Source organism: Paramormyrops kingsleyae, chromosome 14 (genome assembly GCF_048594095.1).
Source record: "Paramormyrops kingsleyae isolate MSU_618 chromosome 14, PKINGS_0.4, whole genome shotgun sequence".
NCBI classification, from domain to species: domain Eukaryota; kingdom Metazoa; phylum Chordata; class Actinopteri; order Osteoglossiformes; family Mormyridae; genus Paramormyrops; species Paramormyrops kingsleyae.
The window spans coordinates 13,589,062-13,602,186 of NC_132810.1; the positions used below are offsets into that span (position 1 = coordinate 13,589,062).

At 37.7% G+C, this 13,125-nt stretch overlaps 1 protein-coding gene across 3 annotated transcripts in view; it reads right to left on the reverse strand.

Annotated features, from left to right (window-relative positions):
• The window catches only part of npas3 (neuronal PAS domain protein 3), a 283,122-nt gene that overhangs the window by 169,073 nt on the left and 100,924 nt on the right, over positions 1 to 13,125 (reverse strand). For all 3 annotated transcript variants that reach the window (XM_023833583.2, XM_072699341.1, XM_072699342.1), the window contains exon 3: positions 10,187 to 10,431. In XM_023833583.2, the coding sequence (XP_023689351.2) occupies positions 10,187 to 10,431 (245 nt within the window). The remainder of the gene's footprint in view (positions 1 to 10,186; positions 10,432 to 13,125) is intronic.

Sequence of the window (13,125 nt, forward strand, 5' to 3'; positions counted from 1 at the left end):
GAGACGGCCCTAGTTATTGAGGAGTAGAAAATGGTGTGATTAAATTGGATGATTAGGGGAGTCATTTGTGTCCTGGAGTGGGAGTAACAGTCAACAGAGCACAAATTTAAATCACAAACAGTTTGCAGCTTAGGTGACATATGACCTTGCGCTATGACCTTACTCCTAAATCTGCCACTTGATGACCTCACTATTCTAGCCCTGGCCACACAAAGAAAACCCAAAGGATGAATGGCAACATTGATGGAATAAATAGGCTGTGATATTTAGCCAACTTTAAATATGAAACATTAAAAAGTAGAGTGAATGTATTCATGTTGCATTAACTTGTAAGCAAAATGTGAAACTCTGCATCACGGAAGGATACTGCCACTATGATATTTTAAAAGCACAATATCAAGGAATTATTTTTGACATTTTGATTCATGTATGGTAATAAAGCTCCAAGACAACATGGTTTAATTATAAAACATATTACTGCTGCCTTAGTCAAGCCAATTAAATTTGATTGGATACTTTCTTTATTCAACAAGCTCTTTTCATGTCATTTTAATTTACTGTCAAATCAGCCAGAATATTGGAAACTAAATTATTTACTACAGCCCATAAGCCAATAATGTTCCATTTGTCTCGTACTGAGAGGGACTAGACTAACAAGATTATTAAGGACATTACTTGTAATAGTAAATGTCCTTCATTTTATCTGAACGTCATGCTGTGCTTTTAGATCCTGCTTTCCAAAGAAGCTGCAATTCAGTAGGAAAATAATCTGTCACCTAGTCAGTTCTTGTGTGACAGGTGGGAAAAATCAAGCCTACTAACACCTGCTCCAACCTATTTAATACTGAGTACTGGTGTGCACTAATCTGGTTTCATGAACCACGACTGAGTTCGGTTTCACTTCAAATTTTCAGACAGTCGTCTTTTCAATCAAACAATGTCACAATTTGCCTTCACTCTTAAGTGATATGTGCTTTCAAGCCTAATGGTGTTCAGCTTTTGGTAGACTGGGGATGTGGCTGTAGACTGATACAGGTACAGCTGCAGTACTTGTACATTACTTGTTAAAAGAAACTTTTCATTTTCATTTTCAGAAATGTAGAGATGTTACGGCACAGCACTCCTGCTTCCCGTACAACTTAAAGGCTGGTGCTTTGTATCAATTTATGCAGATATTAGCTACAGCTGACTAAATGGCCAGTCACAAAGTAAGAAGCGAGGCCTTCTGTATTCATTCCAACTGTCACTCTGATTTATTTCTCCATTATTTTACCATTTGCATTTGCAGAAGGACTAATTATCAGGCCCAGCAAAACAAGGTATAGCACTTACACATACTAGGGAAGTCAAAGAGGGAGAAGACAGACAGGATGTACTTATACATTTATTTTCAGGTACACACATTCTTCTAGAAGCAAGTAGTTCACAGACATTAGCAGTTCACAAGCAGTTCACAGCCATTTTTAATATGTTCAGCAAGTTAATACTGACCTAGCAAAAACCTCAGCGATTTTAGGGGATTCCAATGTAATGAAAGACCCTTTACACACATACATACCATGCTGGCAGGCAGAAAGAAAGCACTCTGGTGAACAGCTATATACACCTGCTGATATATGTACATTCAGCAGACAGATTGGCCACTGAATACAAAACTTAATCAAATTACTTTTAGAAATGGGACATTTAGGTCTTTGAAAAAACATACATATTTTGGAAACCTCAACTAAAATCATGTTCCTTTTCAGAATCATTGTTTTCTGCAAGTATTCCATTTAATAGTAATCTATTCATGAATAAAGTGCATACAGTGCTCTCAGTTATTAATACACATTGTTCGACAACAATGCATCCTGAAGCTGTTTGTGGCAGAAAAGGTGTACAAGTAATTGTTTCCATGGCAATTATATTCTTTGGTAGGCACAGAAAAATAAAGAAAATAACACAAACATGCCCACTGCTTCCATGCAGCCAAAAGCAATTTCCTTTTCTAATTTTACTTATGCAAAGCCTATGGGCATCATCAGCATTTAGTAATTAGTTTTATAATTACTGCTGTTTTGCTCACTGTCATTCAATTTTTCTTATGCCACAGCTGGGAAAGGAACATCTCACATTTACAGCTGGGCAAATTACTCCATTTAAAGGTTGAAGAATATAGGAAGTTTGATTTTGCCTGTGCAGCCATGCTCGCAAGCCAGCCAGCAATCCTCACCGAGGTCCTGTTGTCATGCATTAGAATGCATTAATTCCTTCATTACCACTAACAATGAAAGTGGCACAGTGAGCACACAGAGACCAAGCTTTAATCACTGGCCTCTTTGCAGCTAGCTTGCTTCACACAAGGTGAGTCTACATGGTCCACATGGTCATCTCTTACATGACCAGATTAAGTGGCAATATGGTGGGATTTAAAACGAGATTTACTAGGTTGGGAGATCCATGTGGTGGACAAAGGATTAAATGAGATGACTCCTTTAATGAAATTTGAAATATAATGTTCTCTTTCCAATACATTCTTTATGAGTGTCTTCCATGTTGCTTCCATCAGAATGTCTAGAATCACTGTCCTTATGGTGGATAAAAATCATTTTAAAATCTTCTCAGACTATTAAACAAACATGCGGCATCTTCACCAAGGGAACTATGTTGACCATATGCATTTAGATGAAAGGAAAATACTAAAAAATGTATGCAAACGGTATCAATGACTGAAGAAAATGCTCAGTAACAGAGAGTATGCAGGAGCCTCAGGAGATGCAGACTCGGAGAAACATCCATTTTTTGCTGTTAATAAAGTGTGGCATTTTGGCGGCGAGTTACTGTTCTCCATGCATGAATAATAAATGCACAGGTGGTGGAGGGGGTCAGGAGGCACACGCCAGCCTCAGAACAAGAGAAAGGTCATGCTTGTTTGTGCAGTGTCCTTCAACAGATGTGAACCACCTCTGACAGAGACCAGCAAATTTCGGTTAAAATGCTCGGAAAAAATTAGTTGATGGGTCAATTACGGTAAAGGTCAACAGACACAAAAGGAGACCAGCTCGTCTGCACAAGTTATGATAATAACTTTCTTAATACCTTTGATACCATTAATATTAGGAGCTTTTATTACTGAAAAGAACCAGTGTTCACACTTTTACAATAGCCACATTGCTCTCAGCTCTTGCTTCAGTGTGTTTTATTCAAGGCTGCAGAGGTTCTTCTTTGTGATGACACTGAGAACTTACCCTTGCAGTAAAACCCCCAGTTCTTTATGTCTGTTTTCCTTTTGTAAAATGAAACATGAATGGAGATTTCCCCCCTCTAAATCTTTTAGTGAAGACCCAATCCTAAAGAGCAGAAAATTCACCAACCATCACAGCACCAAGATTTCCCTAAAGGTTACAATCATCAGTTATTAAGTAGAAATGTTCTGCCAGAAGTTGGCTCAGCCATTTCTTCTGCAAATCTCATATAATAACATATTCATGGCGATGCTGACACGGGTGTGCGCGACACGGCACAGGCAAACTGATTGAAAGACAGGGATGTTGAATGAACTGGGACCCCTGAGTATTAGAAATGATATTACTGCTGAAGTTCACCTTCAACAGTGTGTACACAAACAAAGCTGAGTTGAGACAGGCTCTTCCTCATGCTCTTTAATACATAGAAACATCTCCACAGCACATTAGCATGCAGCACGTTGCTTAAAAGGCTCCCCATCGCTGAGATCTCTAAGCCAGCCAATGCCAGAGTTTCCCTTTTGTGCACAGAGGGTTATGTTGCTTCTCTGTACAATACCTTGTAAGAAGGAAATTCATATAATCCCTTTGGCAGCTGGGTCACCTGTGCTCTGATGAGGGGGGCTGACGCCCCCTGCTCACCTCGGCTTGATCAAAGTCATTTTCAGCTTGACCACTGGTCTAGCGAAGCGCACTAGGAAGGGCTCCTGCGACACCATGCCTGAGCTCATGTGGGAGCTCATCATCAGCTACGGTGGAACCAACAAAATTACCTGATGAACTCATCAGGCGAACCGTCTAGCATGTTATAAATGACTAGATCAGTTGATTATTATGTTAACTATTATGCGATCATATATCCTTCTCTCTTCCATTCTGGCCCTCTTTTTCCAACTAGTTTCGTCTCATTAGGACAATACCTATGCTGCATGTAATGTCTTAACTCTGCACACATTATCATCATCTGCATACATGACTCGCACATTTTTTTCGAAGTACACATCCTTTGGGCTCTATTTTGATGATTTAGCACAAAGCATATAGCGCAAAGCACTTGCGTACATTCTTGGGCATGTTCAAACCCATTTTACTATTTTGATGGAGGAAAAACCAGACTGTGCACTAGCACAAGGCACAAAAAGGTTGTTCTAACTATCTTAATTATTCATAGGCATGTTTTGGGTGTAACATGCAATGAACCAATCGGAATGGCAAGTCCCCTCACCTTGAAAGGCAGCAGCGCATGATCCACGGTGGATAGCTATTACAATGGCGCGTTTGCCCAGCAAGCTGGATTGCTTTTCGCCCGAGGAAACAGACTTGCTCGTGTGTGAGGTGAAAATACACGAGCACATTATCTAAGGGGTACCACTGTTCCACCTAAGCCTTTAAAGGTGAAGCAGGCATGGGATGAGGTAGCAGCAAGTGTGTCCTCATTTTCTGGCATCACCAGATCATCCACACAGAGCCAAAAGCGGTATAATGATGTTAGAAGACGGGGCAAACAGAAGTTTGCTACTGAATGAGCACAGCAGCTGGGAACGGGGACTTAATTATGCTTGTGTTTTTTTTTTTTTTTTTTAATTGCAGTTTGCAAAATATAAATAAAATTGCAATTTTTGTTCAAACAAAACACAACCTACAGTTTTTAAGGTGTTTTAAAATGATCAAATTAAAGGGAATAGGGCTGTTATTTTTGTACACCTCACAATTTAGATTCCCTACCAGGCTACAGTCAATTCAGCTCTTTTGCTAGCTGATCCTTTCTTGCCTGTACTGCTACTTGCGAGGCATCTTGCACTTGGATCGGCACTTGAAGTTCAACATCACGCTTTCTAAAGTCCTCTAATGTGTCCTCATTCATGTCCAACAAACACTCATCACGCATGGCAATGTTATGCAACATACAGTACAACATGCCACAAAGAATGTTGCAACCTTCTGTGGGCTGTATTATAATGTTCCACCTGACTTATCTAAATATCTGAAATGCATTTTCAGCAATCCAAATGTCTTTTCAATTACAGTACATGTTTAATTCTGATAATGAACTTGAATGTTTTTTTTAATGATACAGTTTATTCTTAATATCTATTTTTTCCCTATGGTCTTTCATCGAACAGTATGATTACGTGAAAAGGATCAGTTGTACTCTATAATAAAATGCATACAAATAAAATAAAATAAAAAACTAATAGTGCACCTTGAGGGCGTAACCTGTGTCCATAACAAGCATCGTGCACCCGGTTGTTTCTAAAACCTGCTGCTTAAATACCGTTTAACAATGCGCCACTGACTTTAGACACAGTTTTTCTTGGTCAAAAGCCAAATGTCATTTCGCTACCTTAAAAGACACCCAACCGCTCCTCATTTAAAAAACACCACTTCAAGGAGTGGAAAGTGGGCACAAAATCATTTGCTATTTTGAAAACGTGCGCGCCAACTGAGAATATGAACAATGTGCCGGTATGAAACTAGCAAAACCACTTAGTGTTACACTTATCTTCACGCTTTACTCTGGTGGAAAATAGGGCCCATTGTTTTCTTATTAATCAAACAGAGTCTATTAAGTATGGTTTATGGTATCTCTCTTCTGATGCTTACTTCCTCACTTAGACTTTCATGTACATGGAAAATTTCTAAAAACAAGCCCTAGTGATTTCACTGCCTCCCCTTGGGTCAGGCCATCTAACAAACCTTATTCACAAATAAACACGGAGCTCATTAGATTGACAATTTGGGAAAAGGCTGTACAGTTGGAGCTTGCATTAGTACTAATTTTGCAGGAAAACAAGAATCGATAGTGATTCTATAGAAAATGCCGTGAATGAAACTTGGTGAGTCTGTCATTCAATTTAAAATTATACTCAACAGTGGTGCTTTTGTCTTCTGAATATGAGATTCATTTTGCTGTGTGCTCATCAGTAAGACCAAATGCCATAACAATTAGGTATATAAGCATGTAAACTGAGAAATGCAGGATTTCATTTATTAGCCCACGATTACATATGACCTTTTATTATGTTCTCCAGTTGAACATACAGCACTGGCTGAAATGCTGCTTATATGGCTTGACGCAGAAAGAATATTGATCTATCACTGTATGGGCTGGAGATAATGAACCAAATATTTGTGTGTGTGTGTGTTTGTGTCTGTATGTCTGTGTGTGTGCATATATATATATATATATATATATATATATCCTCATTAAAATGTATGCTCATCTTCAAAGGAAGACAATGCAATGATGCCATCTGTTGTGCACTCTATAGAACAAACAAAACAAAAAAAAATTGAGTTGTTTTCGGCAATTTGCTCTTAACATTGTGGTTCTTTACAGAACACATAAAAAATGAATAAAAATGGGCTGCACCCTCTCAAAGAGCATTGCTTTATGAAAGATATTGCTTGAAATGCAAAGTTTTTTTCTAACTTACAAAGTATGGATTTGTTTTGTCCAACCTTGTTTGGCACAAGCTAATTGCCATAATTACCAGCCTGCAGAAGAGGCAACTTGTAAAACACTGAAATAAAACATTGTCTTGATCCCAATGGGAAAAAAAACTGCCACTGTATACAGATCTAATGCATTGTTCCATGATTAGTCAGCTTCCCTCTTAATCCATCTTGCTGTACATCCTGCAGCAAAATCTACAAATTCAAAGAAAAAACTCATTGAATATAAATGTGAGTGTTAGAACACAAGATGGTAGAAACAGAAACCATTTTTTTTCTAAATAAAAATTTCACTTATATACAACACCGTAAATGAATGTGCCACAAGCTATCAGCAGAGTACTTTGCCCTGCACACCCTGACCTTGTTCTCTTCTGTGTAGTCAGCACCTACCTTTCATCAAAATTTTACAGTAACCAATGGAGTATTACTGGTTACAGTGTGTGTGAGCCTCCTCGAACAGAAGACAGAGTAAAAGGCATAATCTCAGTTCATTCAAATTAATTTCTTCAATTGTAATACATGATTTTTAATTATATAGAGCATGAGAATGATGACTAACTTGGCACAAACTACTTTACCATACTAATTTTCCCACATAAGGCATATAAAACATAAACCATTGCGGTGATCCTAAAAATAAAAATAACCACTTCTAAGAAGATCAAATTTACAGCCTCATGTTCAGTCATACAACCGTATTGGTTCTTATTTTTTTTTTAAAAGTCCCTTTCTAGTCTTTTCTTAATTATAAACACCCATCCCAATGCAGTTACAAAAACTTCCTCTTATAGTTCATGACATTACCATAAATTTATACACAACCAGCTATCAATTATGCTTCACCCTATAGACTCAAAGCAAGACATTGTCAGCCTGGGGATGAGCAACCAAATGAAATTATCTCTGTCGAACTGTCACTTGCACTGAGAAAAGAAAAACACCCAGTTTTATTGTCGGAACAAGGGTGTCAAACTTTGTTCAGACAGGCCTCACGATTCTGCCAGTCTACACCCTAAACTATGTAACATTTAATATTTTGTAATACATTTCATAAATCACAGTGCATGCTAAAAAAAAATCTGCATTTAAACACTATTTTCGGGCAAACAAATCAGTGTGGACAGTACAGCTAATTAACTAGTAATTCAACTAATTAAGCCAGGCGAATGGGTTAAGATGAAAATGAGCCTGCAAGGAATTCAGACTGACACTTGATTTAGATACCAAGTTCAGAGGTGTTGTAGTAATTCATTTGGAATGTCAATGTTTATGCTCAAATCATTAAAAGTTGTAATGTGCTAGGAAGTATATGGCATAGTATTAATCAAAATAGCTAATTAATATATGTTTTTAAAAACAACTTTTTAATACTCTTATAATGATTTAATATTTGTAGTGCCATATATTCTCTTAGTGTGAACGTCAGAGTTTAAAGATTTAAGATACCCAATAAATGTGCAATCCGGATTTCATAAAAGCACACAGTTATTTCACGATTTCAAAGAACAAAACCAGAAAACAGGACCTGTCTGCTTCATACTGAACACTGACAAATAGAGGCAACCAAATGCTAAATGTTTTTCTGCACTACTGCATGCAAAAATATTTAAGGCCAGTTACAGTTTATTAAATGGGGATATTAACATGATGGGCTCTGTTTTGACTATCTAATGCAAAGCGTAAATTGCAAAGTACAAGTAACATTTATGGGTGTGTCCAAATCCATTTTGCTATTTTAATGCCGGAAAAAACAGACTTTGCACAAGCGCAAGGCACAAAAAGGTTGTCCTAACTCTCTTAATTATTCAGTCATGTGTTTTGGGTGTAACATGCAATAAACCAAATGGAAAAATGCGTCACCTCACCTTTAAAAGGCAGCGGCGCATGATCTACGGCAGAATGCTATTACAATGGCACGTTTCCCCAGATCGTGTTTTTGCCAGAAGAAAAGGACGTGTTCGGGCACGAGGTGAAAATGCATATCTTCTACGGGAGCATCATTGTTCCACCTAAGCCTCATCCACGCAGTGCCGAAAGCAGTGTAATGATGTCAAAAGACAGGGAAAATGGAAGCTCACTGTTGAATGAGACCAGTGGCTAGGAACAGGGACTTAATTATGCTTGCGTTTTTATTTAAATTTTGGGTTTGCAGTTCTCAAAATACAAATAAAAGTGCAATCTTTCTTCAAACAAAACACAACCTACAGTTTTTAAGGTGTTTTAAAATGTTCAAATTAAAGGCAAAAGGGCTGTTATTTTTTTATCTCACAATTTAGATTCCTTACCAGGCTCTTCTGCCAGCTGATCCCTCCTTGCTCATGCTGCTGCCGTACACTCCTTTGTTGTCATTGGCACATGTAGTTAAGCATCATGCCTTCTAAAGTCCTCTAATGTGTCCTCATTTATGTCCAACAGACATTATGCGTGGCAATGTTATGCAACATACAATGGACCACAAAAAATGCTGCAACCTTTTGAGGGCTATAATGTTCCACCAGATTTTTTTACGCATTTTTAGCAATCAAAATGTCCTTTCAATTACAGTACATGCTTCATTCTGATAATGAACTCAAAAGATCTTTATAATAATATGGTTTGTTCTTTAAATTAATATATATTGTTTTTCTTTTGATGTTTTATTAAACAGTATGATTACGAGAAAGGACCAGATGTACTCTATAACAAAATGCATATAAATGAAATAAAATAACAAAAAACCATCAGTGCACCTCAGGCACATACCTGTGTCAATAACAAGTGTCGTGTACCCGCACATTTATAAAACATGCTGCTTAAATACCATTTAATAACGTGCCACTGACTTTAGACATGGTGTTTGTTGGTCAAAATCACAATGCCATTGCACTGCCTTAAAATAGCAACACGCCAACAATGCGCCAGGCCACGCCTCATTTAAAAAATACCACTCCTACAAGCAGGAAGCGGGTGCAAAATCATTTGTTATTTTAACGATGTGCGGGCATGGCGTGAAAATGAGCAATGTGCTGTTATGAAACTAGCAAAACCACTTTGCCTTGTGCTTTGCACCATTGAAAAATAGGGCCCCATAGGTTTGTTTCTGCCTTACTCGAATTTCAAAGGTAAACTATGTCTAATTGCGTAAAAGAGGAATGCTGCCAAAATGATAAACAGGATGTTATTAATTCTTCAGTTGTTTCACCTACGAGATTCACTGCTGAAGGTGAGTTAAATTGTAAGTTGCTTTAAAAATATACTTCTGATAATGGGTATCAAAATCCTTGTACTGACAATCCTCTGCAAAAGTTTCAGTATTAAGGAACCAGTAAAAATATAATTTCGAAAAAGGGTAATAAACACCTGATGGTTCACAAAAATCACATTCTGGGAAAACTGTCAATGGCACCCAATACACCCTGTTTGTCTATGCCTCTGTTTTTCACAAAGGCCACATTTGACAGTGTTACTGTATGTGTAGATCATGTGTGTGGAGGTACAGCATGGGAAGGTCAGCTCCTCACCTTTGACCGAGGTGTTGGGTGGAGGGCCTTCTATTCGCAAGTTCCACGGTGGGTCGCCCTGGCTGGCAAAGTCCCTCATCTTCAGGTAGCTGATGGTGAGGCGGATGATGGAGGCCTTGTCCAGCTGGCTAGTAATGGCACCAGGGAGTGGAAGCATCTTGGCCAACTCATAGAACTCAAAGTTCTCCTTTCCACGTCTTGAGCGAGCAGCGTCTCGGGACTTCTCTTTCCTCAGAGCCTGCAACCTAAGACAACAGCTTGGGTCAGTGTATGTTTTGCTGGTCCAAAGGGCATACAGTAGTCACTGGCTGATCATGTTTCTAGACATTATTCAAGATGTTCATTGACTGCTTCCAGATAGATACATAGATAGATACTGTAGATAGATAGATAGAGAAAGAAAGAAAGAAAATCATTGAAAAAATTTTATTACATATATAAAAAGTGCAGTTTTTTTGTTTTCGATTGTTGAATCGATTTTTGTTTTTATCTATTGTTATGCTTTACAGGAAGATTAGAGCAAATTTCATGGGCAATTTCTTGTAGTTATCCAGATTGTTGATACAATTCATACATTTTCACACAACATAGATATAAAAGGAGGTGCCACAATCACAACAAATGAATACAATACAGGACACCAATTGTAAGGCAGTGATAAAATGAAACATTTTTTCCATTGTCAGTACAGAAAATGAAATTTTCTACAAGACAAAGTAAATGTACAGATCATTCATACCTGGCAAGCTAATTTACTGATTAAATTAGACCTTTTTATCATATTCATTAAAATAAAAACAAAGCAATATATTTCTGATTACAAATATTTACAATGCACGTGTAATCTCAAAATCCACTGACAAACAACAATAGTAATTCCATATATAAATCTAAGTGTAGAGAATTAAGATGCCACTGCATCCATACTATAATAATTAGTTTGTATTCAAAACACATTCTGAAAATTCTGAAAGTTATGTAATGATTTCATACAGTTTGACGTTGCATATTTATACACATTGCAGACAAAAAGGCAATATATGCATGGACAATGACATATTTGTAATGAATGTGAAACATGAGATTTCCTCCAAATGTCAGCTCAGTCAAAATCTATACCAACTATTTCTTCCATTCAACTATACCAACTATTTCTTCCATTCATTACTAGAACATGCAAGCACAGTACCTATACAATTTGGAGGTTGACTGTAAGCCTGTAAAAAATGCATAATGATTGTTTGTAGAGATCTAAGGTCTATTCCAGGCTGCCCATCTCACATGTGTTGTTTAATATAAAACAACCCATGGTAACCACGTCCGCAGCTCCTGGCCTTGTGTAGCGTTCATCATCTCCAGCCATAATGGATTAAGTTGGCGATAAATCATCCATGACACTCTGGGTTCCCTACTGGCCGACACTTACATTAATTTTTTAGCACCACTAATGCAAAATCGGTTAGAGTTGATTTTGAAAGATGGAGGCAGAAAAAATTCTATGTGGATAAAAAAGAAGGAGACAAAAACAGCTGCTTTTTTAAGGGTGAATTTGGAAAAAAAGAAACCGGCAAGATTTTCCCTTCCTCGCACAGACTACAATACCTTTGCTGTGAAACACAGACACAGTTTCTCACTTCAATAGCTAGTGTGGCACCACCTCTGCCATTAAGCAATTTGCAATGTTTGCATTTTCTCAGGGAAAATTCTCATAGCTCTCTTGTCAAAATCTTCATGTGGCACCCAAGGCATCTCTCTGCCACACTAATGGAATGCTCATAGCTGTCATAATCAATTTGTGTTGCTTTTGTAGATACCGAAGGCATTACAGGTTAATTTCAATACCAAATATCAATGACCTAACATCTAAGTGGCAGACTGCTACTCTCGATCATCTCTGCAGAAGAAACCTTCCATTTGATGGTCTGCTGCACAGACAATATATAAAGCTGGCTATAATAGTTGTTTGAAGGCAAGCCGCAACACAGCAGCAGAATTTCATTTGTTCCACACACTTGGAAAACATTACGCAGGCATGCCAAATGTTTCTTGATGTGCTAGGGTTGTGTGACCTTCATAGTCAGCACATATTTATCACATATTACAGGTGTCAAACGCAACACTTTTTTTAAACATAAAATCAGGAAGAAAATCTAGTTCAGCTGCACGATAGCCTTTTAAACAGCTATCAAGAGAATGGATGAACATGCCAAGATGTGTAGACATCGTTTTGCTTTAAAACCAAACTGCAATCTCACGCTATCTGTGCTGGATGCTGCATATTATACCACATATCCCTCCAACTTGCTTATTAAGAGTGTCTGAGCACCTCGACCATTCTTTTAGGTCTATTATAGTCTTGACAATTCCCATCAAACAACTATCCCTAAAGACACCAAATTAGTATAATAATGATAAATCCATGTGATTTTACAATTTACAAATACCTTTTGACTTTATATATGGTTTAATTACACACTTTTGTTTTCTTGTTCACGAATGAATGGCTATGCAGCCTCACAAAACCCAGTCATTTCAGAAATGGACCTAATATATTGATAATTTGCTTGTTTATTTCCAGAAATGGAGGCGGTCCGTATTTCACTTTGAAAAGCTGATTTTTCATGTCCATTTACATATCCAATTTTTAAATGCATGTTCCTAAAGGGCAAAGACCACAGCAACACATCCATGCAGTATGAAAGATTTCTTAAATTTACTGCGAGTCACACAGCCTTCTCAGGCTTGGAAACTATGATGTCTTCTCAATCAAACCCTGAATGCATGATCTTCGTATATGGAAAGGGGATAAAGCACTATAACGTAACTTCACATAAAACCTCATTATTACATGAGAGCAAAACAGTAATTGCCTGCACAAAAATTTCCAGTGGGAAAATCAAGCTATCTGAGTGCTTTCTGATTGCAGTCATTGTAGAGGA